At 45.9% G+C, this 26,533-nt stretch overlaps 1 protein-coding gene across 8 annotated transcripts in view; it reads right to left on the minus strand.

Moving 5' to 3' along the window:
* Positions 1-26,533, minus strand: part of LOC145513683 (liver carboxylesterase-like) — a 47,325-nt gene that overhangs the window by 9,861 nt on the left and 10,931 nt on the right. For 3 of the 8 annotated variants that reach the window (XM_081510657.1, XM_081510661.1, XM_081510656.1), the window contains exons 2-9: positions 19,992-20,049; positions 16,803-17,010; positions 12,770-12,914; positions 10,303-10,436; positions 8,039-8,192; positions 6,213-6,317; positions 4,139-4,243; positions 978-1,016 (exon numbers count right to left, since the gene is read on the minus strand). In XM_081510657.1, the coding sequence (XP_081366783.1) occupies positions 978-1,016; positions 4,139-4,243; positions 6,213-6,317; positions 8,039-8,192; positions 10,303-10,436; positions 12,770-12,914; positions 16,803-17,010; positions 19,992-20,046 (945 nt within the window). In that variant the 5' untranslated portion in view covers positions 20,047-20,049. Of the gene's footprint in view, positions 1-977; positions 1,017-4,138; positions 4,244-6,212; positions 6,318-8,038; positions 8,193-10,302; positions 10,437-12,769; positions 12,915-16,802; positions 17,011-19,494; positions 19,627-19,991; positions 20,050-26,533 lie in introns of those variants that run through there. The other 5 variants (XM_081510658.1, XM_081510659.1, XM_081510660.1 and 2 more) reach the window with 5 other exon arrangements.

Below are 26,533 nucleotides of genomic sequence, written 5' to 3' on the forward strand. Positions count from 1 at the left end.
ACAAATGAACTTATTTACAAAACAAAAACAGACTCACAGACAGAAAACAAACTATGGTTACCAAAGGGGAAAAGGGGTTGAGTAGGGATAAATTAGGAGTTTGGGATTAGCAGATACAAATTCCTATATATAAAACAGATAAGCAACAAGACCCTACAGAGGGAGCTATATTCAATATCCTGTAATAATCCATAATGGAAAATAATATTAAAAAGATTGTGTATATATATATGTATAACTGAATCATTTTGCTATATATCAGAAACCAATCATAGTTGCAAATCAACTATACTTAAAAAAAAAAACTTTGTTGAATGACTAAGTCTCATTTGATCCTCTCTACACCTTTTAAGGTAAGACTCCCCAGGGAGTCTGCAGAGAGGCCAGGACTGAGATGCCACAGAAGTAATGCCATCAGAACCTGGTGAAGGGAAGCATTGGAAGGTGGGAGGAGACGAAGGAGATGGGAGGCTACTGTTGGAGTTTACCACATTGCTGGGAGGAAGGTGGTGTCCTGAGGACTGAATTTCATGGCTCCTCTCCCCACATCCCTGCAAACAGTGTGACTTGCACAGTCAGTCAACTTGAAACCTCCAGGAGACGATCCAGGCTCCTCGTGAAGGCTCCTGAAGAGCCCCTTACCCAGTCACCTCCACTCCCTGCAGTGGAGGTTTCTCGTTCACCTTCTCCCAACAGGGCGTTTTTAGGAATGTAAACAAGACCATGGGCTGGTTGGAGACAGGCACACAGAGTTGATGGAGAACACTGGCCTGGGAGTCGGGGTAATGGGCTCTGGTCTGGTGACTGGTCTCCTCCCGGAGCCACCTGGATAGTACTCTATCCCTCTCCAGGCGTCAGCAAGGTAAACACAAGGAGCTACTATGGCTTCGCATGGGAGAATTCTGTCATTCATTTCTAACTGGAGCTTAAAGGTGTCAAGACTTAAAATCCATAACTAAGAAACCAAAGGTCCTTACCTTTGTTGGGTCTCCCAAGAAATCAAGGGTGAAAAAGTTCTGTGAAGACAAAGACAGAGGTTGTGGTGAGGAGGCTTCCTGGGAGGAAGCTGACCTCTGAGCTGTGCCCAAAGACACTAAGTGCTTCCTCCCAGCGCCTCCCCAGCTGGGCTGAAAGGAAGCGGGCAGGACCCCCTCCCCCAGGCACCAGCACAGGCTGCAGGTGTGGGACGGGCAGGGGGCTCTGCAGAGGACTGCTGTCGGTGCCCGCCCTGCCCTCCACCCATTCCCCCTTCCTGCTCCTCCAGGCAACAACACCCCAGTTTTCCTTTGGGGGACCCCCTCTTCCCCACTCTCACTCCACGATTGCAGGCATCTGTATGTGACCTCTGGTGCACCGAATCCCTGAATACAGGGACTGTTTCAGGGGTGGATATGTGCCCATGTCAGTGCAATAGAGTTTACCCAAAACTTTTGCTGGAGCTATTGGGAAAGAGGATTTCTAAGCAGATAGGATGTAAGACTAGAATAGTGTTGTTTAACTTCCCTAGGGGCCAGATCTGCCTAAGAGTGAAGCCAACACAGAACGGTAAAAGCTGAGGGATAGAGATAGATTCTTAATAACATCATATGTGCATCCGGATCCAGCCATGCCTGAAGCCATCAACTCCTGGACTTGTCAGTGAGTTACCTGAAGATTCTGTCACAACATATTCCTCTCTCGTCTCAAAGCACTTTGAGATGAGTTTCCTCATCTTTCATTAGAAAATCCTGACTCATACAAACTCACTGAAAATTCTCTCTCTTGTAAGTTTACCACAATTGTACTGACTTTATTGTTATACTGTAGCTAACAGGTCTGACCAGTATGTATGAAGTCACCAAAAAGGGTCTCTCCATTATGTGTTGTAGCCCTGCAATCCAGGCGCATGTGTCCGTGTGTGTGTGTCTGTGTGTGTATTAGGGAGAGAAGGTAATCATGGAAGCACTTCCACATGATCTCAGAAAACTCAGGAGGATTATAGAGGCTCCGGGTTTTACCAAAGTCACCACTTCTCCCTTTATAAACTGGACCTCCTATGTCACATTGAGAGGTGCTGAAATAAATTTATATCCTTTCAGGCATTAGAAAGCAGTGTGTTTTCACTCTTTGAACATATTGGCCACATCATGTGAGCCTGAGAAGCCAGGATCTAAGTCCCAAGGCCACACTAGAAAGAGATCAGAGTCCAGTGTTAGAGACTTGTTTCTAGGGATCCAGGAATATCCTCTGGAGTCCAGACAGAGAGCCCAGGTGCTTAGGTTACTCTGGGCTTTCTTTCAAACCCTCCCCGGCAGAGAGGATAGTTTCTATTGGCCCAGGTGCTGTATTTCTGGGTGTCCATCCTGCTGTGGCTTCTCTGTGATGACACACTGCCACAGACGTCCATCAAGCCTCACAGGTCACCTTCTCTGTGAAGCATCCTTGCTTAGTATGACAAATACTTCCCCTCTCTGTATTCCTACCATACAGAACCCACAAAGTATGTGGGTGTGTTTCTCCCTGGAAAGTTCCTTGTGAGCAGGGACTATATATCCAATTTACATTCGCATCACCCTCCCTATTACCACCCCTCCCCACCCCACACACTTAACATAGATACATGGATGGATGAAGCGGTCAGTACATGGAGTACTGGTGAGTCAGATGGACAAGTGGATACATGGATGACATCTAGCAGATGGGTGATGGATGGATCACTGATTTTGGAGGGATGGATGATGGAGTGACTATATTGGTGTCTGGATGGTGCATGGATAATTAATAATAGATGAATGAAAAGCTTTGAATGGATTGGTGGACTGGATAGAGGAATGATAAGATAGATGGATAGATGAATAAATAGATGGATAGTTGGATGGATTAATGGTTTGATGTATAGTTTTCCTAGAATAACAACTGAGGCAGAGTCTTAAAAAATCTAGAAAAGTGGCCCACCATTGGCTTAAAAATGAAATGGTTTCTAAGTTAACTAAGACAAATTAAGACAAAAATAAGACAAAAATATTTGTTTTTCATATTTCTGTGTCTAAAATTCAGGACGGTAGTTACCTCTGAAATATATAATGTTTAAAAGAGACACGTGTACCCCGACGTTCATCGCAGCACTGTTTATAATAGCCAGGACATGGAAGCAACCTAGATGTCCATCAGCAGACGAATGGATAAGGAAGCTGTGGTACATATACACAATGGAATATTACTCAGCCATTAAAAAGAATACATTCGAATCAGTTCTAATGAGGTGGATGAAACTGGAGCCTATTATACAGAGTGAAGTAAGCCAGAAAGAAAAACACCAGTACAGTATACTAACACATATATATGGACTTTAGTAAATCGGTAAAGATAACTCTGTATGCGAGACAGCAAAAGAGACACAGATGTATAGAACAGTATTATGGACTCTGTGGGAGAGGGCGAGGGCGGGATGATATGGGAGAATGGCAATGAAACATGTAAATTATCATATGTGAAACGAATCGCCAGTCCAGGTTCAATGCACGATACAGGGTGCTCAGGGCTGGTGCACCGGGATGACCCGGAGGGATGGGATGGGGAGGGAGGTGGGAGAGGGTTCTGGAAGGGGAACGCATGTACACCCATGGCGGATTCATGTCAGTGTATGGCAAAACCAATACAATATTGTAAAGTTAAAAAATAGATAAATAAACTAATTTAAAATAAAATAAAATAAAAAGACAAGAGATAACAAGCACTGGTGGGGATGTGGAAAAAAGGGAAACTTTGTGCACTACTGGTGGAATTGTAAACTGGTGTAGCCACAATGGAAAACTGTATGGAATTTCCTCAAAAAATTAAAAAATAAACCTTTTATTTATTAAAAAAATAAATAAAAATATATCTAAAAATGAGAATACAAAAAATAAGTTTTGATAGATCTAGAGGATTATTAATTGTTCATTATATTCTTTTTTTGACTTTGCTAAAGTTTGAGATATTCCATAATAAAAAAGAAAAACAGTTCCCCATTCAGATCCAGAGGCTGACACTGCTCCTGGGAAATGAGAAACTGTCCCAGGTAGTTTTTCCAGGGCAAAGGGACAGCTGAAATGATGAAGCCTGAGGCCATGTTTCCAGGGTGAGGGGCTTGTTTTTCCAAGAGAGTGGATGCACTTACCATCTTTTGTGTTATCTCCAAGAGCTCGTCCTCTGTCTTCTGGCGCAGGCAGTGAACCAGGACAGCCGAGGTGGTGGTTTTGCACCCAGCAACAACAGCAATTCGCTACAGAGATCACAGGTGACAGCAGAATTCAAGAGCTACATCTCTTCCCTCCATCAGTACCGAGGTGTTCTGTCCCAACCTCAGTTTCTAAAGGCAGCCCGTGGTAGCAGAAAACACCTCAGACCAGGACTTCCCTGGTGGTCCAGTGGTTAAGAATCCACCTGCCAATGCAGGGAATCTGGGTTCGATCCCTGGTCTGGGAGGATTCCACCTGCTGCGGGGCAACTAAAGCCATGCGCCACAACTACTGAAGCCCCCGCACCCCAGACCCCATGCTCCGTAACAAGAGAAGCCACCACAGTGAGAAGCCTGTGCACCACAACTAGAGAAAGCCTGCACACGGCAACAAACACCCAGCACAGTCAAAAATAAATACATAATTTTGTTTTAAAAAATAATAAAATTAAAGTTTAAAACACTAAAAAAAAAAAAAAAAGAAGAAGAAGAAGAAAAAAGAAAAAGAAAATGCTCCAGACCAGTTTGTGTGGGTCCTGGGTCCCAGTCATGCCAATTACACAGCCTCTGCTCTGTTATTTTATGTCTGTTAAAATGGGCACAATATTCTTGAAACTGAAGAGAGGCATCATGGAATGGAGCTTTAAAATGTGGAATCCACAATCCCACTGTCTAATTTCAAATCTTGGCTCATCCAGTTAACAGCCATGTGGCCTCAGGCCAGTCACTTGCAAAGTGAGGCCAGAGGGGAAGTTGTAGGAGAGAAGTCAGGTGCCAGGATGATGGGACACTGGCGAGTGTGCAAGGACTGCCTGGAGCCTGGTCCAGCGTCTGACATGCAGTCAGTGCTCAGTTGATGTTTGCTGAATAAATGAAATGACCGGAAGAAGTGGACAGAGTAAGGAGAGAGAGAGAGAGAGGTAGGGCAAGAATAAGAATCTTAGATTCCTTCATTGTCTTAGATTCCTCCCTTTAAGTGTGGCTGCTGCCCCCACCCCTCCACCAAACCAGCCCGACCAAAATGCTCCACATCACTGACTCTCTAAGGCACACTCCTCAGCAGGGCCTTCGTGTTGCTCACCCTTCCTTGTCTTCCTAACATTCTCCAAATAAAGGCAAAGTCCCCACTAGGTCCTATGTAGCATGGCCCTGGCCAGTGGCCCCATCCTCAGCTCTCTCCAGGCCCTGTCTGCACTTTCTGCCTTGGCCACATCCACCTTCCTCACTCTCTCGCTTGAGATACCTGCTCCTGCCACAGGACATTTGCACGGGCTGTTCCCTCTTCCTGGATATTCTTTTCTTACCAAATAATTTACTGCTTACCCTTCTCATCTCAACTCGTTGATCATTATTTTTTCCAGGAGACTTTCCTGATAACCTCTCCCTACACATTGGACTAAGTGCTCCTTTTGGATTCTTTTGACATCAGGCACCTCTTCTCTATTGCTCTAGTCACAGTTGACATTTTATAAGTTTTACAATTGTATAATTATTACTCTATCTCCTGAGGTTGCCAGATGTCAGATTATATCAAAACTATTTGTTGAGTGAATGAATGAATGAATGCTCCAGGAACCTACCCCAGTCACAAGCCCCCAGGGAAAATCCACTCCAGGCTCACATGAAGCCAATGAGTTCAGCAGATTCAAACACTGAGGGAAGCAACACACGATGACAGGCCATTGCCCACTGTGCAGCCCCTCATCACGCCTGGTACACTTTGGGATGCATGTTTAGTGCAAAGTGCACTGGGGCTGGCAGTCCAGAGTCATGATCCTGAGTCCAGCTCTGCCCTCATCACTTGCTGACCTTGACAAGTACTTCTGCTCTCTGTCCCAGTTTGCTTAGCAGGAGAACTGGGAGGCGGGGCGGGGTGTGTCCTCGCCTTTCCTGGTCAGCCACCCTCACTTCTATGATTCTTTGAGGATGTCAGCTAGACCCTGCGGTAAGAAAGGGCCCTGACAACTTCAGCAGAGCAGAGCATGGTGTAGGGACAGTCCAGTGTGAGACCTACCTCAGCTTCAGCCTTTGAGTCCTTCTTGACCAGGCCAGGAACGAGGGCAACGCCACTCTCTGAGATGGCCCGGTGGAAGAGATTCTTGGCCAGCGGAGATAAAACCTGGGAGGAGAGTGGCAAGAAAGGGAGTTTATGCTCACAGGGAGTGGGGTCTTCAAGAGCTACACCCATCCATAGCCCTGTCCTGGGCTGTTCCCATGGAGACCGTGGGGCTCAGTGGACATGACAGGTCCTTGCTTGACCTGACTGACCTTGTTCCCTAGACTGACCATAGGGTCCAGCTTCTCCAAGAAAACCTCCACTAGAGGGAACCAGGTGTACAGAGTGAGGCATGCACTGATCATAACAGTCAAAGTATCTGAAAAGCAGCTGGGAATTTCTAGCATCGATTTAAACACACAGTTCTGATTTCCCATTTCCATTACTCAGGTTTTATTTTAAGGAAAATGATCTGGAGGCAAACAAAAATCTCTAAGATGCTCATGTTATTTAAACAGTAAAAAGTGGAAATAACACAAGGTTTTAATATACGACATTGGGTAAATAAGGTATTTTTCATTCTTATAAGGAAATGGTAATCAACTATACACACGAAACATAAGAAATAATAATTAATGGTTAGGGAAACATATATGCTATAATGTAAAGGAAGCTTTTTTGTTTAAAAATTCATAGATATAGATAGATGATAGATAGACAGAAAGATAGATAGGGTGATTCATGGAAAAAGGGCTGTCCTGGTGGCTCAGACAGTAAAGAATCCACCTGCAGTGCAGGAGACCTGGGTTCAATCTCTGGGTTGGGAAAATCCCCTGGAGGAGGGCATGGCAACCCACTCCAGTATTCTTGCCTGGATAATCCCCATGGACAGAGGAGCCTGGTGGGCTACAGTCCACAGGGTTGCAAAGAGTTGGACACGACTGAGCGAATAAGCACAGAACAGCACAACAGCATGGAAGAAAGACTAGAAAAATGAAACTGTCCATGGTGAGAATCACTGGCTAATGGGATTGTGGATGAATTTTTATTTGGGGGGGGTTATCTATGATTTTCTTTTTTCTCCATTTTATAAAATATAAAAAATTTTTCTCTGAATATTCAACTATGATCCCACATGTTTTAAAAATATAGTAATAGTGCTCAATAGTGAGGTAGTTGGAGTGTTTCTCACAGCTCCCAGCACCTTCTAATCTGGCTTTCCAGCTTTGCTTCCCTTGGGGTCTCCCTCATTCCCGCCCCACACCACACTCCCAGGTCCTGTCTGAGTCCCTTGTCCCCCGTCCCCTCCCCCGTCCCTCCTCTTCTCCTTCTCCCCAGCCCAGCTCCATCCCTCAGCCCCAGAGACGGCTGCCCTCCCTCCTGGGCGTGGACAAGACACCAGACCCCTCAGAGGGGCCCCAACCTGTTCTTAGTGCTCCTGTCCTCCTGAACCGTAGGCCTGGCTGCAAGTCAGACAAGGACATTCAGACCAACCTCAGGGTTGGCTCCTCTGATTAATCACTTACACCCACCCCTAATCTCAAGAGAAGTGAGGTGAGTCCTAACATTAAAATGATTAAGAAGGAGAGGAAGAGCTCAACCGACACAGGTCAGGAAGAGTGTGTCTGTTGTAGCTGTGGTTGCAGCTACGGCCCCAGAGGCTAAGCTGAGCCCTGAGCTTCCTGGGGGCCACGGGGAGTCTGGCCATTAACTCTCCACCATCTGATGCTGCACAGAGTAGGGTCAGCCTTGAATCCAGGTCTTGGAAGTAATGGTCCCAGAACTAGATGGGCTGGTCTGCAAGGGGTCCCATCAGCAGCCACATCAGGGCCAGGAGGACTTACAAGAATGGAGACACTTTCCCCTCCTGCAGACTCTCCAAAGATGGTCACAGAGCCTGGATCCCCTCCAAAGTTGGCAATGTTCTCCTGGACCCAGTGCAGTGCGGCCACCTGGTCCAAGTGGCCCCAGTTCCCCGGGCTGTGCTCGTCCCCTGTGCTGTGAATAAGAGAACAGGGTGGGGTTGGGAGCAGAGATGTCATGGCAGGGCCCTGAGGACCAGAGATGGGGCTGGGGGTCCAGGTGAGCCTTCTGGAAAAGACTGGGCTTACACAGCCCTGACACGGGGTCTTCATCTTCTTCCATCCTATTCTTCTGTAGGGCTCTACATATCCATCCTTCATCTGTTTATTGAGCGTTTCCTATGAGCACATGGACTTTGCAAATATCCAAAGAAGGGAATTCCCGGTGGAAGAAACAGCAAGTACAAAGGCCCTGGGGTCCAGTGAACAAAAGTGTGAGTCTACGACATGCAGCTACAGAGGGTCCTGAGGGTCTGCGTGAGGACATCCATGTTGTTGTAAGTAAGATGGGAACCCATTGCAGAGATGACAAGATTCCATTTATGTCTTAAATGATCACTCTGGCTACTGTGGAACCAAGAGGATTTGGTGGTGATTGGATGTGGGGAGTGAAAAAAAGAGAAGAATTCACATGACCACAAGGGTTTTATCCAGAGTAACTGGAAGGATGTATTTGCCAATAGCTGAGCAGGAGGCCCTGTTGCGGGGAGAGGAGGAGTGTTTGCAGAGAGGGACAGTGGGAGTCAAGGGTTATGTTTGTTTGCGGAGGAGTGAGGTGCCCTCAGACGTCCCATGGGGAAGGTAGGGGGCACTTCTTAATGGTGTACTTGGCTTCAGTGGAGACATGGGGATAAAAATAGGAAGCTTGGAAGTGCCCCCTGAGGTCACTCAAGGAATCAGTGGGACAGAGAAGAAGATGCACACAGAGGCTGAGACAGGAGGAGGAGGACCAGGGAGGAGCTGGGAAGGAGCACCCATGAGGGAGGAGGTGGCCAGGAGCCAAGAGAGTCAGCTTTTCAAGAAGAACTGAGGGATCATGTGTGGATCTGCCAAGGTTGGCCAAGAGATGCTGGGGCCTGGTGAGCTGGACCAGAGTAGTCCAGTGTCTGGTCAGGGTGAAACCCTGACTCACGTGGTAGAGGAGAGGCCGGGGGAGAGAAAGTGGGGTGAGTATGTGCAGTTAAACACTGTCTCTGGGAGCAGACATGGGCCGTGGGGGGAAGAGCTGAGGGCTCTCTGTGAAGGTGACACATCCTGGGACATGACTCCCCCGGGACAACCCTCCCCCAGCCCACAGGTCTTTCCAGGGATGTGACCACCCCTCCCCCGGCCCACCCTCAGCATCTCAGGGTAAGAGGTCCTGGCGCCAGTGCATTCAGGAAAAGCTCAGTAACTGCCTGCTGGAAACCTGGTTCCTGTCCCCATGGAGAATGCACACAGGAGACTCAAGCCTTCACTCAAGCATGTTCGAAATTCCAGGAAGGAAATGGGGTGAGTGGGCCCAACACTCCTCCCGGTAGATGTACCCCTGGAGTCAGATGCTCCTTACAACCTCCCAGTTCCAGGCACCCATTCCTTCACCTACAAGACTTCACAGAGCTCCTACATGAGTCTGCCCCTTCCTTTTTTCTTTAAAATTGATTTATTTATTTTAATTGGAGGCTAATTACTTTACAATATTGTGGTGGGTTCTGCCATACAATGACATGAATCAGCCATGGGTGTACATCTGTCCTCCAGTCCTGAACCCCCTCTCACTTCCCTTCCCATCCCATCCCTCAGGGTTATCCCAGTGCACCGGCTTTGAGTGCCCTGATTCATGCATTGAACTTGGACTAGTCATCTATTTCACATATGGTAATATACATATACTTCCCCAGGAGATAAGATGTGTGAGCCTCTAAGTGCTGTGCTGCACGGTAACTATCATCTTAAAGATACTGCAACATGCCAGGCAGCACAGGTGAAAAAGAGACAAGTAGTTCAGATGAGATAACAACTGAGTTGGGCTTTGTAGGAATAATAGGAGTTTGTCATGTAGATTAGGTTTTATGTGTAAGAGCTCAGAAGTAAGTGGACCAGGGTGACTGGAGATGAGAAGGTAGGTGGAGCCCAATTATGAAGGGACTCAGAAGTCTTAGTAGGGAGCCTAGCAAGGATCCCCTTGAGGGCTTTCATGACCAGAGTGGGGTCCTAGCACCCCCACACTGGGGGCACTGTGCCGCCAGGAGAGTCCAGGGTCTTACCTGAAGAATCCCCAGATGCCCACGCGGTACTGAATGGTCACCACCACCACGTTTTCATGGGTAGAGAGGACCAGCCCATCATAGGATGATGCTCCTCCCATCAGCAGAGCTCCTCCGTGGATCCACACCATCACCTAGATGGGAGGAGGGGGACGCAACCACACAGGTTACAGGAAGCAGAGCTGGGGAAGACCTCAGAGGCAGGTTTGGTCACCTACCTGTTCTCCAGCTGTGGCCCAGGCCACCACCCCACTCAGTGCACCCTGGCTGCCCCTGCCCATCTCCCCTGCCCCAGTGCCACCTGCTCTCAGCACTCTTCATGCTGAGAACATCATCATGGGAACAGCCAAGGCTCGAGCATCATCTCCTCCCCAACACTCCCACCACCCTCACTCCTGGACCCCTCACACAGCTCAGAACACTCAGCTTGCAGAAGCCGTTGGATAGAAGCTTGTTTCAGCTTCATCTTAGTTACTTTCATGTGGTGTTTTCAACTTCTCATGTGAATGAATGATCATGTCAAGAAGCCTATGCCCTGGGTGGTACCTCATCTTAATATGGCCTTCCTGCTGCCTCCTTCTGCTTCCCAAATCTCACCCATCCTCCAAAGCCCAGCCTAAAAACCACCTCCTCCAAGAAGTCTTCAACCATTTGATGAATATGATCTGAAAACCTACTAGGTGCCAGGGACTGTGGTAAGAATTGAGGCCATTCATTATGCATGTCCTCAAATTTAAGGAGTTCACATAGCAAGATAGTGAGAATAGCTAAAGTAATATTATAATGATTTTGTTAACAAAAAATTTGAAGAACTCATACATGAACTATGTGCCAAGTATTATTTTAAGCATTTAAAAATAACCCATCCATGAACAAGGGACTACTATTACCCCATTTCATGGACAGGAAAATGGGGGCACTTAACTACCCTGAGGTCACGCAGCTACTAGGCAGTGGAGGCAGGACTTGAACCCAAGCAGTCTGGCTGCAGAGTCCACATGTTGAGCCACCCAGCACACAGCAGCCAATAGCCATGCTGCAGTAGGTTGGCTGTTGGGGCAGGAGGTATTTCTTCCCTTCAACTCTAACTAATGCATCAGGAAGACTTGCCTCGTGTGCTGTGCCGGACACTGCCATAAATCTTCATTTTCATCACTGAAAACTCATGTGTGATTATCCCTGATTTGAGGAAACAGAGTCAGGTCTCTCAGGCAGTAAAAGGCAGAACTAGTATTTACACTCAGACTCTGCAGTTCCAGAGTCTATGTCTACAGTAGAGGTTCTCCAGCCTCAGGTTACCAGAGCCCCTGCTCCTCCAACACCTCGGATCCTTGACTGCCTCCTAGAGGAGGGACTGAATTTGCAGTCATCTCTTGAGTCCAGGCTGAGCCAAGGGCTGGTCAGCAGTGATTTGCTGAAGAACCTAGTCCAGCTTGGTGCACATCCTCAAAGGCAGGGGCTGTGTGGTAATAGTTTTATGTTCCTCTTTTCTCTTAACCCCCACTTCCAGCTACGTGTGTGGAAGCACTAATTATGTAACAGGCAAATGAATGAATGCATGAGTGATCAATTGTCCCCACCTTTCAAGCTTCTGGTCCCAAGTTCAGACACCCTCTTCCACATTTGGGCACCATGCCAGAGGTGTTCCTGGGAGATGGCTGGGTGGGTGGGCCCACCCCTGTCTCTACCACCACTGACCCCTCCTTTTCTAGCAGACCAGCCCCACCCTCCAGCCTGAGTCTGGAAGGCTGCCCTGTCTCCGGGCTCCATTTATTCTGGAAATGCTGACTCACTGCATCACTAGCCTGGGCCAAAGACAATTAGGAAGTGAAATTAACTACAAGAAAATCTTGATAGTTGGCAAAGGAAAGCGCAACCTTGTTGCTCCAGGCTCTGCTCCCCAACCTGTGACACAGAAAGCTGTCAGAGAAAGTCTCTGTGTGCTGAGAAAAGGCCACACACAGGCTCCTCTGCTAGTGTGTGTCAGAGCGCTCCCGGCTGTTCCAGGAGCCCCATGCTCCAGTCCTGCCACCCCTACTCTGTGACCTCACCTTCCCCTCACTGGGCCTCAGTTTCTCTGTCTATAAAGGAAGGGTTGATTTGTTGGCTTATCTCCAAGATTCCTTCCAGCTCTAACTTTATTGGAAATTATGTTTTACCTACTCTGGGTATAAGATTCCTAATCTAGCAATTAAGAGTCATCCTTCTTGTCCATCTATTAGCAGGAGAGACATCAGAAAACTTAAAATGTGCATTACAGATGAGCAGCAATCTCCCCCAGGGGCCCTACTCTGTCCGAGGTGAAACAGGTGTGGACAGCCTGCGCTCCCTGATGTCAGGTTTGGCCCTGGTGCACAAGAAAGCTCTGGGGCCCCAGAAGACCCTTGGCCCAAGACACCCCCACCCAACACTGCCTTCATCCCCTTCCAGTCTACACCAGCCTTGACCAGTGGTCCCCACCACTTACCGGCAGCCTGCTTCTCTTCGTCAAGTCAGCAGGGGTGTAAATATTTAGGTAAAGACAGTCTTCAGAAAATTTAGGCTTAATGCTCTCCATTCCATTGCTAAGGAGATCTGAGGACATTTCAGCCAACGCTGTGTTTTGGGAACACCTGGGAGGGGCAAGAAAGAGAACTGGTGTTCAATCAGAGCTGACCAAGGAGATGTCTCCTGTAGTGAGGCCAGGTCTTGGACTGGGAGAATTAAGCCTGTAAACAGAGCTATCTTACCAGATTCCAGACACTGGAATGGGTAGGAGGCTACCTGGGGGGTCAGAATAGGGGGCTCTAGGGCTCAACATGTTCTCTGGGGAGAGTGACTAATGAGAAGTCCTGGCACCTGCCCCTTTCAGGAGACTTCGGAACGCATTGTGCCAAGAAGATTCTGCTTATGAGCCTGGAAGTGGATCATTTTCTGCATGCCCTGGTTGCAGCTGGCTCTCTGCTGTATGGTGAGTGCAGGGTGCTCACGCTCCTCTGCAGGTCAACCAGTTGTTCTGGTTCTCGAGAGACTTCCAACAGTGAGAAGCCACTCTGTTGGCAGTCATTTAAGGCATGCAACGGGTCAAGGGCAAAATATTTGTGGTGCAACATAAGGAGAACTTGGTTCTAGTTCTGCCTCTGCCACTTACATGCCAGGTGACCTTGGGCAAATTCCTTCTCTGTTTTGGGTCCTGGTCTGCCATGTCTAAGTGAGGGGAATGATTTCTATAAGGATCTTGCAGCACTGACATGCTAAGATTCTGTCAGGTCATCTTGTCAATTGTTCTGCGTTGCCCAAATAATGGATCTGAAAGATCCAACAGTGGTAAATGGCAATACTTAATATTTAAAAGACACTTGCTCCTTGTAAGCAAAGCTCTGACAATCTAGACAGCATATTAAAAAGCAGAGCCATCACTTTGCCAACAAAGGTCCGTACAATCAAAGCTATGGCTTTTCCAGTAGTCATGTATGGATGTGAGAATTGGTCCATAAAGAAGGCTGAAGGCTAAGGAATTGATGCTTTTGAATTGTGGTGCTGGAGAAGACTCTTGAGGGTCCCTTGGACTGCAAGGAGATCAAACCAGTCAATCCTAAAGGAAATCAACCTTGAATATTCATTGGAATGACTGTTGCTGATGCTGAAACTCCAATACTTTGGCCACATGATACTAAGAGTCAACTTGCTGGAAAAGATCCTGATGCTGGGAAAGATTGAAGGCAAAAGGAAAAGGGGGTGGCAGAGTATGAGATGGTTAGATAGCATCACTGACTCAAGGGAGATGAATTTGAGTCCAGGAAATAGTGGAGGACAGAGGAGCCTGATGGGCTACAGTCCATAGGTTGCAAAGATTCAGACATAATTTATGGACTGAACAACCACAAAATCTTCAGATCAGGGGCTTCCCTGGTGGCTCAATGGTAAAAAATCTGCCTGTCAGTGCAGGAGACACAGGTTCGATCCTTGATTTGGGAAGATCCCACATGCCAAGGGGCAACTAAGCCTGTAAGCCACAACTACTAAGTCTGTGCTCTAGAGCCTGGGAGCCTCAACTACTGAAGCCTGTGCGCCCTGGAGCTGGTGCTCCACAAGAGAAGCCATTGCAATGAGAAGCCCACGCACTGCAACTAGAGAGTAGCTCCCGCCGTCTGCAACTAGATAAAGCCCACACAGCATCAAAGACCCAGCACAGCCAAAAATAAATAATAAAATAAATAAAATTATCTAAAAAATTCTTCCGATCAGACCCATGATATGGGTTCTATTATTATCCCCATTTTACAGTTGAGAAAACTGAGGTACAGAGAGGTTACAGAACCTGCCCAAGGTCACACAGGAGGAAGAGTCAGACTATGCACTGCTTATGTTTCCGAGGACATTATAAGCCACGTTTCCAGATTTCCAGAAAGCAGGCATGGCGGCCCCCAGTACTGAGGTGTTTGGATGACATAGCTGTCAAGGGACTGTTAGAGCCCCAAAGAGACCTTTCTGATTTCCATCTTGGGGAGCTTTCCCCAGATCACCAAGGCAAGGGGATATAGTATTCATAAAAGGAGACAATTAAAAATTAATGGGAAAGAGAGTTGAGTTTAGTATTGAGATAAATGCAGAATAAACTCTAAAATTATATAAATAATTATGATGCTAATAATTATTATTATTTTGCCTATCCAATAACCAAAATATTTTTTAATAATCTCAAGCATTGGCTAGGGTCTGGTGAATGAAAGTTTTCATATATTAATGGAAAGAGTGTAGTTGGAACATTTCTGGATGGAAATTTCACAAAAGGTAATACTCTTTTACTCAGAAATGTCATTTCTTGGAACTCAGCCCCAATTACTGTGAATATGCATAAAGGTTTGGCTATAGGATATTCATCACAGTGCTAATTATATTATCAAAAATATCAAGAAGAACTTAATGATCCCAAATAAGAGACTGGGTAAATAAACTATAACTCAATACCCAATGTAATATAATGTCAGGCTGTGATATGTAATGACATATAACCATGTTTATGATACAAATAAGCAAAGCAAACATCCAAAGTATCTGTATCGAGCTTCCCTGGTGGTCCAATGGTTAAGAGTTTGCTTTGCAACGCAGGGACATCGGTTTGATCCCTGGTCTGGGAAGCTATCACAAGCCGTGGGACAGCAAAGACCGTGCGCCACAACAACTGAGTCTGAGCCCTACAGCCCGGGCTTCACAACAAGAGACGCCAGCGCAAAGAGAAGCCCACGCATCTCAACTAGAGAGTAGCCCCTGTTCCTTGCAACTAGGGAAAGCCCACGTGCAGCAACAAAGACCTAGCGCAGCCAATAATAACTTAATAAATAAATTTTTTAAATTAAAAAAATGTATCTGTATTGTGTGATATAATACTATGATATAATAAGAAATATATTTTTGGTCTTCCCATTTCCTGCAAAGAGTTCCTAAGACCCTAGGAATTTCCTAAGTGAAGAGACTGACAAACGCACCATTTGTTGTGTTAATGTGGTGGTTCTGGACCTCACTTAAGGGTGGAAACTAGTTTTATCCACCTCATTAGAACTGATTCAAATGCATTCTTTTTAATAGCTGAGTAATATTTCATTGTGTATATGTACCACAGCTTTCTTATCCATTCGTCTGCTGATGGACATCTAGGTTGCTTCCATGTCCTGGCTATTGTAAACAGTGCTGCGATGGGGAACACATGTACACCCATGGCTGATTCATGTGAATGTATGGCAAAACTACCACAATATTGTAAAGTAATTAGTCTCCAATTAAAATAAAAAGAAAAAAATCCCACTTACAGGGAAAATAAAGGTACTTCTGGGTACAAAAAAAAAGGGTGTGGGGGGGAAACTAGCGGCAAGAGAGGAAGATCATGGAAATCCCCAGAGATCCACGCATGTAGATGTTCTTCTGGGGGACAACTTTGACTTCTTTGCCCAATGTGGACACAGTGACTAGGACACACCGACCATTGCTTTCCTCCTTACTAGGCAGTAGTCACACCTGGGAGTTAGGAACTGGAGATACCCCAAAGACTCCCCACCCACACACCTCCTGGCCCACCTCTCTCCCCAGCTGCAGCGAAGATCAAGAGAGAAGAATAAACAGAATCATTACTTCTGACCTGCCCCCACCACTGCTCAATTCCTTGTTTTATTCCAAAGCACTTAGCCTATTCTTATATAATCTGTTACTTTGCATATTGCTCAGGATTTGTCTTTCCCTGCTACAAAGGCAAGCTGCATGAGGGTAGGATCTTTGTTTGGGTCACTGATGGATCCCAGGAAACTAGAACATGCCTAACACACAGGAGGTGCTCCAGAAATATTGGTTGAATAAAGGGCTCTACAATGCTGTGAGAACTCTGGAATGCTGGTAAGGAGCTACAATATCTTGAGGATTCCAGAACAAAGTATGAGCCACTCAGAAGATTGCCTTGGCTCCTTCCTGCATCCCTTTGAGACTAACATCCCCACTAAAATATGCCAAAAGTCACAGCCCCGGCTTACATGGGAGGGTGAGAGGTGGTATTCTTCACGAAGATCCATGGTTCTGCAGGCTGCGGAGGAGCAAACCTCAAGGATCCAAGAGGAGGCTTGGCAAAAGGAATTCCCAGGAAAACGGCCACAGGCTGTGCAAATCCTTTTAAGCTGACATATTTTCCCAGGACTCTGCCTTGAGCGGTGTCCACGACAGGCGATGAGGGCGGCAGCCCTGCTGGACATTGAGAGGAAATGAGGACACATCAGTGGTGAAGGTTTGAACTGGATTCTGGGTGGACTTTATTACCTTTGCCATGTGATCTTGAATGTCCTTTCAACTCTCTAAGCTTCAGCTTCTTATGTGAGAGAGAGTGAAGCTAACTGTCCTTTCTAACTCACAGGGTCATCAGAAAGAGAGAGACTGGGGGTCACATTCTATCTGTCCCATTCCGTGAAGCAGACAGTTCCTTCTCACTGAGCTCAAATGCGTCTCCTGCAGCTGCCATGTCAGGCCTGGTCCTCCCTGCTCGGGGACATCCTGCACCTTCATGAGGCAGGTGGCCTTAGTGTGACCCCTGTTCATGCTCGTCCCTCAAGTCCTCTCTTGTCCATCCTCAACAGCTGCAGTTTGTTTAAGCATCCTAACAGGAAATGATTTCCAGCCTCTCACCCTCCCAATTGTTCCCCTTTAGATACAGACAAAAGGACAACCTTTCCCTCAAAGCGTGTGGCCAGAACAGAGAAGAATAACCCAGATCTGGTCTTATAGACACATCCAATGATAGCCTTCAAGAGACGTGAAGTGGACAGATGCCCGACTGGCAAGGGTGAAAAAGTGGGTGATGGGCTGTGAGGCATGGGCAATGATGGTGACAGCAGCGGCTACCACTTGAGGTACATGTAATGTTTGTGTATTGAGTACTTTCTCTGTGCCACATGAGCATTCCAATGACAAAAGTGCTAGGGAAACATTAATATGTCCATTTTACAAAAGAGGTAACTGAAAAAATGGAGGAAGCCAGTATGGATTTTTAAAAGATGGAAATAGAATGACTCTACCCAGGTAAACTACCAGAAAGGGGATAATCAGTTTCTAATGTGCTTCTTACTCCGCTCTTACACTCAGTTCCAGGCCTCTCACAGTGTCACAGCACCAGGAAGAGGATTAAACCCAGTGTAGCCTGGGCTGTCAGAGCACTGACAGCCAGAGCACTGGCTCTGGACTCAGGATACAGAGATAGAATTCAGAGTGTGATTTTCCAGCTGACCTTGGATACATACATTTCCCTCTCTGAGCCTCAGTTTTTCCATCTATAAAATGGTACAGATGCATTCTGAGGTCTCTTGCTGCACCCTTGTATTAACCATGTCTTCTATGCTGTGTATTTTGATGCTTTGATACCAGGAGCCTTGCTGACTCTGGGGGGACTGCCCCTCCCAGAGTTAGCCAATCCCTGGAGATAGGAATGAACTTTCTCTTCCAGCATGCCAGAGGCTGAACCCCAATCACCTTCTTTATCAGGCCCTCCACAATGGCCACTATCATCCTGCCCTAATCACTCCAGGGCAAAGTACCTAACAGTTATGGGCAGTCCCTAAGCCCTAGAGCATGGAGGGGATTGGCTAGTTCCTTCACCCTATCCAGCCCACCCCACCAACCAAGTTAAAGTTCTTGCCCCCGATTCCTCCCTTCTTCCTCTGCCCCCTGACACACCTGGTGCTTCACCTTCTAGCTCACCAGGTGGTGTCACGCCCCCTCCTCTGGGAAACTGGGAAAAACAAACTATCTCTTAAATGGCAGTTGGCTCCAGATCCACGGGCTTTACCACAGCTCAGAATGTCTATTAATACACTGTAAGTTTAAACAACTCTTTTACTTATGAATCACTGTTTTTTCACTTTCTCCAATTCCAGACATTCTTTAGAAACAACCCGTTTCACACTTAACAACAACCAAATGATGTAGATACAGTTCTCACCCCCATTTTAGACGTGCAAAACTGAGGCACAGAAAAGAAACATCCCTTGTCTAAAAAGACACAGCTACTGCGTGCTGCGTTGGGTGGGAACCCGCGCACACTGACTCCAGAGTGGACATTAATACTCCGCTAACCCACTTTTAGCCATATCTGGACTAATGATCAAGGGGGAAACACACGGAGCTCGCCGAAGTCCTCAACTGCTCGGCGACAGGTGAGCTGGTTGCCCTCCTGCACGTGGCATGGCCGGTGCAGCTGCGTCTCCCAGTGTGTACCCTCCCCTTTGTCTCCTGTCGCTGCCGGGAGTTGGCAGAGCCTCAAAGTCCTGGCTCTGAGAAGGCAATGGCACCCCACTCCAGTACTCTTGCCTGGAAAATCCCATGGATGGAGGAGCCTGGTAGGCTACAGTCCATGGGGTCGCTAAGAGTCGGACATGACTGAGCGACTTCACTTGCACTTTTCCCTTTCATGCACCGGAGAAGGAAATGGCAACCCACTCCAGTATTCTTGCCTGGAGAATCCCGGGGACGACGGAGCCTGGTGGGCTGCCGTCTATGGGGTCGCACAGAGTCGGACACGACTGAAGCGACTTAGCAGCAGCAGCAGCAAAGTCCTGGCAGCGCGCGCTGCTGCGGGACCCGGCGGCCTGTCACTGCTTTGCCTTGTATGCTTCTCCTCCACCTGGTCCCCTACAAAGATTCCCAAAGACCTCCCGCTATTTGCATTTCAGGAGGACTCACCCCAAGCCGTGGAAATGGCGAGGAAGGTCAGGACCAGAGTGATGAGCCACATCGTGGCAGGACAGCAAGCTCTGCGTTCTCAGGTCTCTGTGCCTACCGAGGGCCCTATGAGTCCGCTCAGTTCCCGCCCCCTCCAGCTTCTCCCCCTAGTCCCGCCCCCGCCGCCCAAGAGCCTGATGAGGAGACAACAGAAAAGCTCTTGCCGCTCCCTAAGATGCCAAGGGCAAGATGCAAAGGCTTAAGTTTTGGCGGCCAAGCCCATCCAGGCCCCGCCCTCCTCGACTTTGATTTTTATCAAAACAGCTTCCTGGATTCTAACCTTAGTGCACTGTGACCTACTCAAAGCAGGCATAAGCCAACAAGGGCACACTTTGGTGGACACAAGGTTTCCCAAGTTTGGGGTTAACAGAGACAAAGAAATGGATCGGGGTGACCCCGGCATCATGGACAGACAAGAGTTGTTTTAAAATGACAGATCCAGTAGTCTGAAAACTTACTCCTTTTAGCAATGGTCTTGGAAATACGGATGATGGCATCATCTTTACAGGCCATTGCCTGAGTAGAGGGAAGAAAGAGAAGAAAAAGAAAGGTTTCATATTTAAAGTATTAAGTCTTTTTTTTTTTTTTAATTGATTTCTGTTGGCATATAGTTGCTTTTTACAATGTGTTAGCTTCTGCTGTCGGAGAAGGCAATGGCACCCCACTCCAGTACTCTTGCCTGGAAAATCCCACGGACGGAGAAGCCTGGTAGGCTACAGTCCATGGGGTCGCTAAGAGTCGGACACGACTGAGCGACTTCACTTTAACTTTTCCCTTTCATGCACTGGAGAAGGAAATGGCAACCCACTCCAGTATTCTTGCCTGGAGAATCCTAGGGACGGTGGAGCCTGGTGGGCTGCCGTCTATAGGGTCGCACAGAGTCGGACACGACTGAAGCGACTTAGCAGCAGCAGCAGCAGCAGCTTCTGCTGTACAGCAAAGTGAATCAGCTCTGTTGTTGATGTTCATTGCTATTTCCTCCTTAGGGGATTTTCCTGATCCAGGGATTGAGCTGGCATCTCCTGCATTGCAGGCAGATTCTTTACAACTGTGTCTCCTGGGAAGCCTGCAATACCAGTTTGGTGGCATGATCGAAAGCTATTACAATTGGTATTCTAGAGCACTGTCAGAATCTCTTTTATGAATTTCTCTGAAAATGAAACATTTTGTTGGAATACTTTTGCAAAAACATCCAAGTAAAACAATAACTATCTGTAAACGACAAAAGACTTAAAATAACCATGGTTAAAGATCTAATTAGGTTTCATTACAATGTGATTGATACGGAAATTTTGTTATTTCTGTGACACACACAACATTTTAAGATAATAACTGGAATTACTAAGACATTTCAGATTTTTAGGAATTTCATGCAATTTTTGGAACACATACTAACAAATACAACGTTAAAAAGCTTAGTGTTACTTCTTTTCTGACAATGCTTCCCATGTAACTTAATATATCTAATAAATCTAATTAATATCTTTTCATATGAGAGAAAATAAATTTTTTAAGGTGTTCCAGGAACCCTTCAAAAGATCCCAAAGTTAGTTTAGGTCAAAAGATTTCATTTAGAATTTGATTTTGGGGAGGTTTGTAAAAAATAACAAAAGGTTTAAAGACAGTCAAATAGAATCACAGGTGACTGTGAAACAATACTTGGTTATCAAAAAAAAAAAAAACCAAAGTGACAAAGACTTCTCAAGCAAATATGGAAGGTTATATATTCTGAGCAAAACTTACCTCATTTACTATTGAGAGAACTAGTTTTACTTAAGTAATCAAAGGCAACATATAATACAAGTGATTATTTTAACAACTCTCAAGATGTTTGTTTTCTAGGCAGATCATTTTAAAAGGTAAAGAAAAACCTTTCACTATCGGACCAATAGTTCAATAAAACTTTTTCCCTTTAACAGTGAAAAACCCAACTTTTAATTTGTATCAGCTTACTTTTGATATTGGGAAAGGTCCCCAGTGGCTCAGGGGTAAAGAATCCACCTGAAATGCAAGAGAAGCAGTAGGAGCCATGGGTTCGATCCCTGGGTTAGGAAGATCCCCTGGAGAAGGAAATGGCAGCCCACTCTAGTACTCCTGTCTGAGGATCCCATGGACAGAGGAGCCTGGCAGGCTACAGTCCATGGGGTCGCACAGAGTTGGACACGACTGAACAACTGAGTACACACTTTTGATATGAAAACTCACTCAACTTATTTAAAAATGTAAAAATACATTTAATATGTTTTTCAGAAACATAATTTTTATAGTAAAATTTTCAATGTGGCACAAGATATGTTTACTAACATATCCAACAAATTTAAACTAGTTTTTATTTACTAAAGATTATTTTAGATCATATGAACTTGAGAAACATTTGGGCTAGTTTCTATTATATTTCTGAGAGTTTGACTTATATAAGCACTTAATTTTTCTTAAACTAATTAAATAGAGCTCTTTTTGCAAGTTAATTTTGGAAATACCATCTAGAGGTAGAAAATACACACACATCTACAGCAAACATATTTATTTATACATATAAACATACAGAGAGAGAAAAAGAGACTTTATAGTTTCATTTATGAATTGTAGCCAGGCCAGCACAGTAAGAGGCAGCAGTACCTCCTTTACACTCACATGCTTTCACAGTGTCGTTTAGCAAGCCTGCTTTTGTCTAGGCCAGACAAATATTGACATCAGTGAGAGCTGAGCAACCAGAAGCTATAAAACACAAGATAATCCCCAAAAGGCTCATGGATTCTTGGCTAAGGGCATAGGTTATAGCTGAAATGAAGCTTCTGAAGACCCAAATTCTAGAAAGGATGCTCATTTGTACTCATTCTGGCCATAATGGCAGGCCAGTGAGGGGAAGCCCTGTGTTACAGATGAGGACTTTGTAACAGAATTGGGATCAGCCTTCAGAGAAGATTGCTTCTATGAAGCTTGATTTCTTTCCTTACTTTTATCTGAGAAAGAATCAGGGGTCATATGAGCACCCTAAAAAGGGAACCTCTATTTCTAACCACGTGGAACAATCCAAGTGGTCTACCTAAGCAAAAAACAAGGCTGTCACTTACCATACCACACATACACACACACACACCCCAACACAAACTTACACTCACACTGAAACTCATAAATGCATACGCCTGTCAATGAATAACCATCCAGCCTTTTGCCGTGGCCATTTGGCCTTTCCATTCTGGGAACATAACCCTAGCTGTTAGCCCATGAAGACTGTAGGATGCTGTCTTAACAAAATATGAAAAGAAGGGATGAATTATTCTCCTTATCTCATGGTTCAATCACATACCTACTTGTGACACCCACAATTTCAAAAAGAGAGGCAGCCACTCCAAGACCTTGCTCTGAATGGTTACAGTTATGGATGCCCATACCTGGCTCATGATGACTCTGCAGAAGTGGGTAAGGCTGTAGCCTATCAAACCTGAAGGCAAACCTCAGTTCCACTTAATGTGTATAATCTTGTGGCATCACAATCGCTATAAGTAACACAGTTCTTAGGGGTCAGTGGTGGTTGATTGGGATCATCACCTTTCCTTTGGGTAACTCCCTAAGGTTTCCATGTGACACTAGATGATCTGGAAAGTAAAATCCTAGGAACTGACCTTAACTCCTAAGCAGCTGGGCAGGTCTTAGGAGAGAAGACAAAACCTTTCCATCTCTATCAATTTATTCAAAAGATATACAGAGAGCACATACTAAGACAAGTGCTGGACAAGTATGAGCTTGTATCATAATGGGTCCTTTACTGGACCATTAATCCCATGATTAATCAGACAAAGCCTTCATGATGTAGAACACAGTACTGGGCGATCAGAAACCTGGAAACTCCACTGGGTGGCATTCGGGCCTCTGTTCTGAAAAAGGAGTGGTGAGAGGCAGGAGTGGCTATGGGTGAGGTGATCTCTCATGCAACACTCACTCTGAATGAACTTTCTATGACTCTAGAATTATATGATGTTTTCCACTGCAGCCTAGACATATGTAGTGTTTCTGGAACCTCAGTTGTTCTCATAATAACATCATGCTTTTTTGCCATATCAATATACCATCTGTATTACTATTATCATGAGATCCTGTGTGTGTGTTCAGGATCACATGTCCGACTTTTTTCAACCCTGTGGACTGCAGCCCTCCAGGCTCCTCTGTCCATGAAATTTTCCAAGCAAGGATATTAGAGTGGGTAGCCATGCCCTCCTACAGTGGAACTTCTCCATCCAGGGATTGAACTTGCGCCTCCTGCATTGCAGGTGGATTCTTTACCAATGAACCACCTGGAAAGCCCATCAGAACATATATATATATATTAAAATGCCCAAATCTGTTCATGACTTCTGATCATACTGGGTATTAAGAGGTGAGCAGGATTTGGAGAACAGAGAAGAAAGGACATTAGCAGCAGTGCAAGGTGGATTTGGAGGCTTCTACGGGGGTGGGCAGCAGGGGCTGAAAGGTGAATAAAGGACAGAGAGCAATTTTTTTTTTACTCCGAAAAGTACCAAGTTAAGGATAGTTGGGTTTCACCCCAGATGATGGGGATGACAAGATAACAAGTGTGTTTCTGAAAGTAGCATCTGGCAAAAGCACGTAAGCCATTGCAGTGGCCAAGAGGGTTACTCTGAAAAGGAACCTTCCAAACACTCACTGAGATGGTGGAAGGTGAGCTCTGTTTCCCAAAGATGGCTAAGTTCTCTGCAGGTCAAAGTTTTTCCTTAGGGTCTCCCACAGACCTCAGCAAGAATAATGACAGAAGAATCTCCAAAACACTAGATGCCAAAAAGTTTTGTCAAATCCCAGGATCTATTGTTGTGAGCTCTTGGCTCTCACTCTGAAAGGTCACAGGAGCCATGGGAAGTTGTAACCCACTGAGATTCCCCTGAATCACTGTCTTGTCCTAGGAAGCAGGTCAGGAGCACATTGGAGACTGGGCACAAGTGTGTGGTGTTGGGGGAGGTTGAATCAGTCCACGGTTCCCCCAACATATCACCCAGGTTTCAAGTACCCTTCAAGCTACACACATATACATATATATAATGTCACTTCGAAGTACAATAAGCATGAACATCAAGATGTGCAAATTAAAACTATATGTATCAAACTGTACCTATCCAATTGGCAAGAAATCACCTCACTACAGTTTTAGTGGTTGTGCCAGGTATTGGCAAGAAAAACAGGAAGTTTCACAACTGATGTAGGAGATAAATTAATACAGCATTTCTTGGGGGCTATTTGGCAAAATCTATTTCCCCAGAGAAGGAAATGGCAATCCACTCCAGTGTTCTTGCCTGGAGAATCCCATGGACAGAGGAGCCTGGTGGGCTACAGTCCATGGAGTTGCAAAGAGTCGAACATGACTGGAGCAGTTGAGCACATCCAAATACTTACAAAGGATATCCAGGTTGCCCTAGCTATTCTCTACTGAGGAATAATTCTGAGTGTGCTCAAAGATGTCTGTATCAGATTGTTCACCTCAGTGATACTGATAGTAGTAAAAAGCATGAAATAACCTATGACCAACAAAGTAAATGGTTAAATAATTTATTAAGCGTTTCTACTGTGGGATGCTATGTAGCAGTCAAAAATGTAGAAACATATATGATATTGTTTTTAAGTGTTCATTAAAATAGCAGTTTGGCACTTGCTATTAAAGAAGAAGGATCAAAATTTGCATTTATGGGGACTTCCCTGGTCGTCCAGTGGTTAAGAATTCACCTTGCCATGCAGGGGACACAGGTTCGATCCCTGGTTGGGTAACTAAGATTCCACATGCCTCAGAGCAACTAAGCCCACAGGCCACAATTACTGAGCCTGAACACGCTAGAGCCTGCCCGCCACAACTAGAGAGTCCATAGGCTGTAGCAAAAGATCCCACACGACATGACTAAGCCTCGACGCAGCCAAATAAATAAATATTTTAAAAAATCTATTTAAAAAACCCATACATTTGTTTCCACTCCCTTCTCAAGTTTTTCTAAAAGGAGAGCAAAATAACATTTGTTAAGGCACAAGCTGCTGTGTCCAAACAAAACAGAAAAGGAGATGATGGCAGCAGTATTTTAGAAGCTGAAAGATGACAGAACAATGATTACTACTTTCAGAGCAGAGAGGGAGAGTCGATGTATGGGGAAGAGGGAACTCCCAACAGATGGATGCAGAATGGAGGCAATAGACAGCCCTCTGGCTTAGAGGTGCCAGGTAACTGTTAAAGTGGGGGTGCAGATATCCCCAACTTCTGTGCATCAACAGTGCAGCTGTCCCCTCCAAGATCCACCCAGGCCAAAGTTCCCCACGTGGGCTCTGCTTCTGCCCTTCCTAGAACTGGAGTGCATCTGGGGAATCCAATCACCTGATCACAACAGGGCATCAGAAGGGCCCTGGAAGCCTCAACATAATGTTATTTCTGTCCAGAGATCTGAGTGTCAAAAGGAAAAGTCTCCTGAAGTTCCAGGAAGTGACTGCAGTAACACTGACCCTTGATGAAGACAATCCCTGATCACCTACCTAGTGGTCATGATGGTGGACAAGGTGGTCCCATCCTTATATTACTAGCTGATCATCAGTGGTATGTTTTTCCCACTGAGTAACTTATTTCCAGGAAAACAGTTTTCTAAGGGATTGGCCAACATGGTGGAGTGGAAAGACCCTGAACTCATCTGCAAGAGGCACTCCCAATAGGGTAACAATGAGAATGACCTGAAGACTAGCAGAAAAGGTTTTCCACAACTAAGATACAAAGAAGGAAATAACAGTACAAGAGGATGGATAGGGAAGACCCACACCCACTGCGTAGGGTGACCCACAAATGGGAGGATAAGCACAATTGAAGAGGTTCTCCCCAAGGAGTGAGGAGTCTGAGTCCTGCCTGCATCAGGGCCCCCAACCTGGGGAACCTGCACCAGGAAGACCAGCCCCCAGAATCTCTGGCTTTGAAGGCCAGCATGCAGGGGAACTGGAGGCCTTGGGAAAGGTGCACATAAAA

This window comes from Giraffa tippelskirchi, chromosome 7 (genome assembly GCF_054371585.1).
Source record: "Giraffa tippelskirchi isolate mGirTip1 chromosome 7, T2T-mGirTip1v1.2.pri, whole genome shotgun sequence".
Classification (NCBI taxonomy): domain Eukaryota; kingdom Metazoa; phylum Chordata; class Mammalia; order Artiodactyla; family Giraffidae; genus Giraffa; species Giraffa tippelskirchi.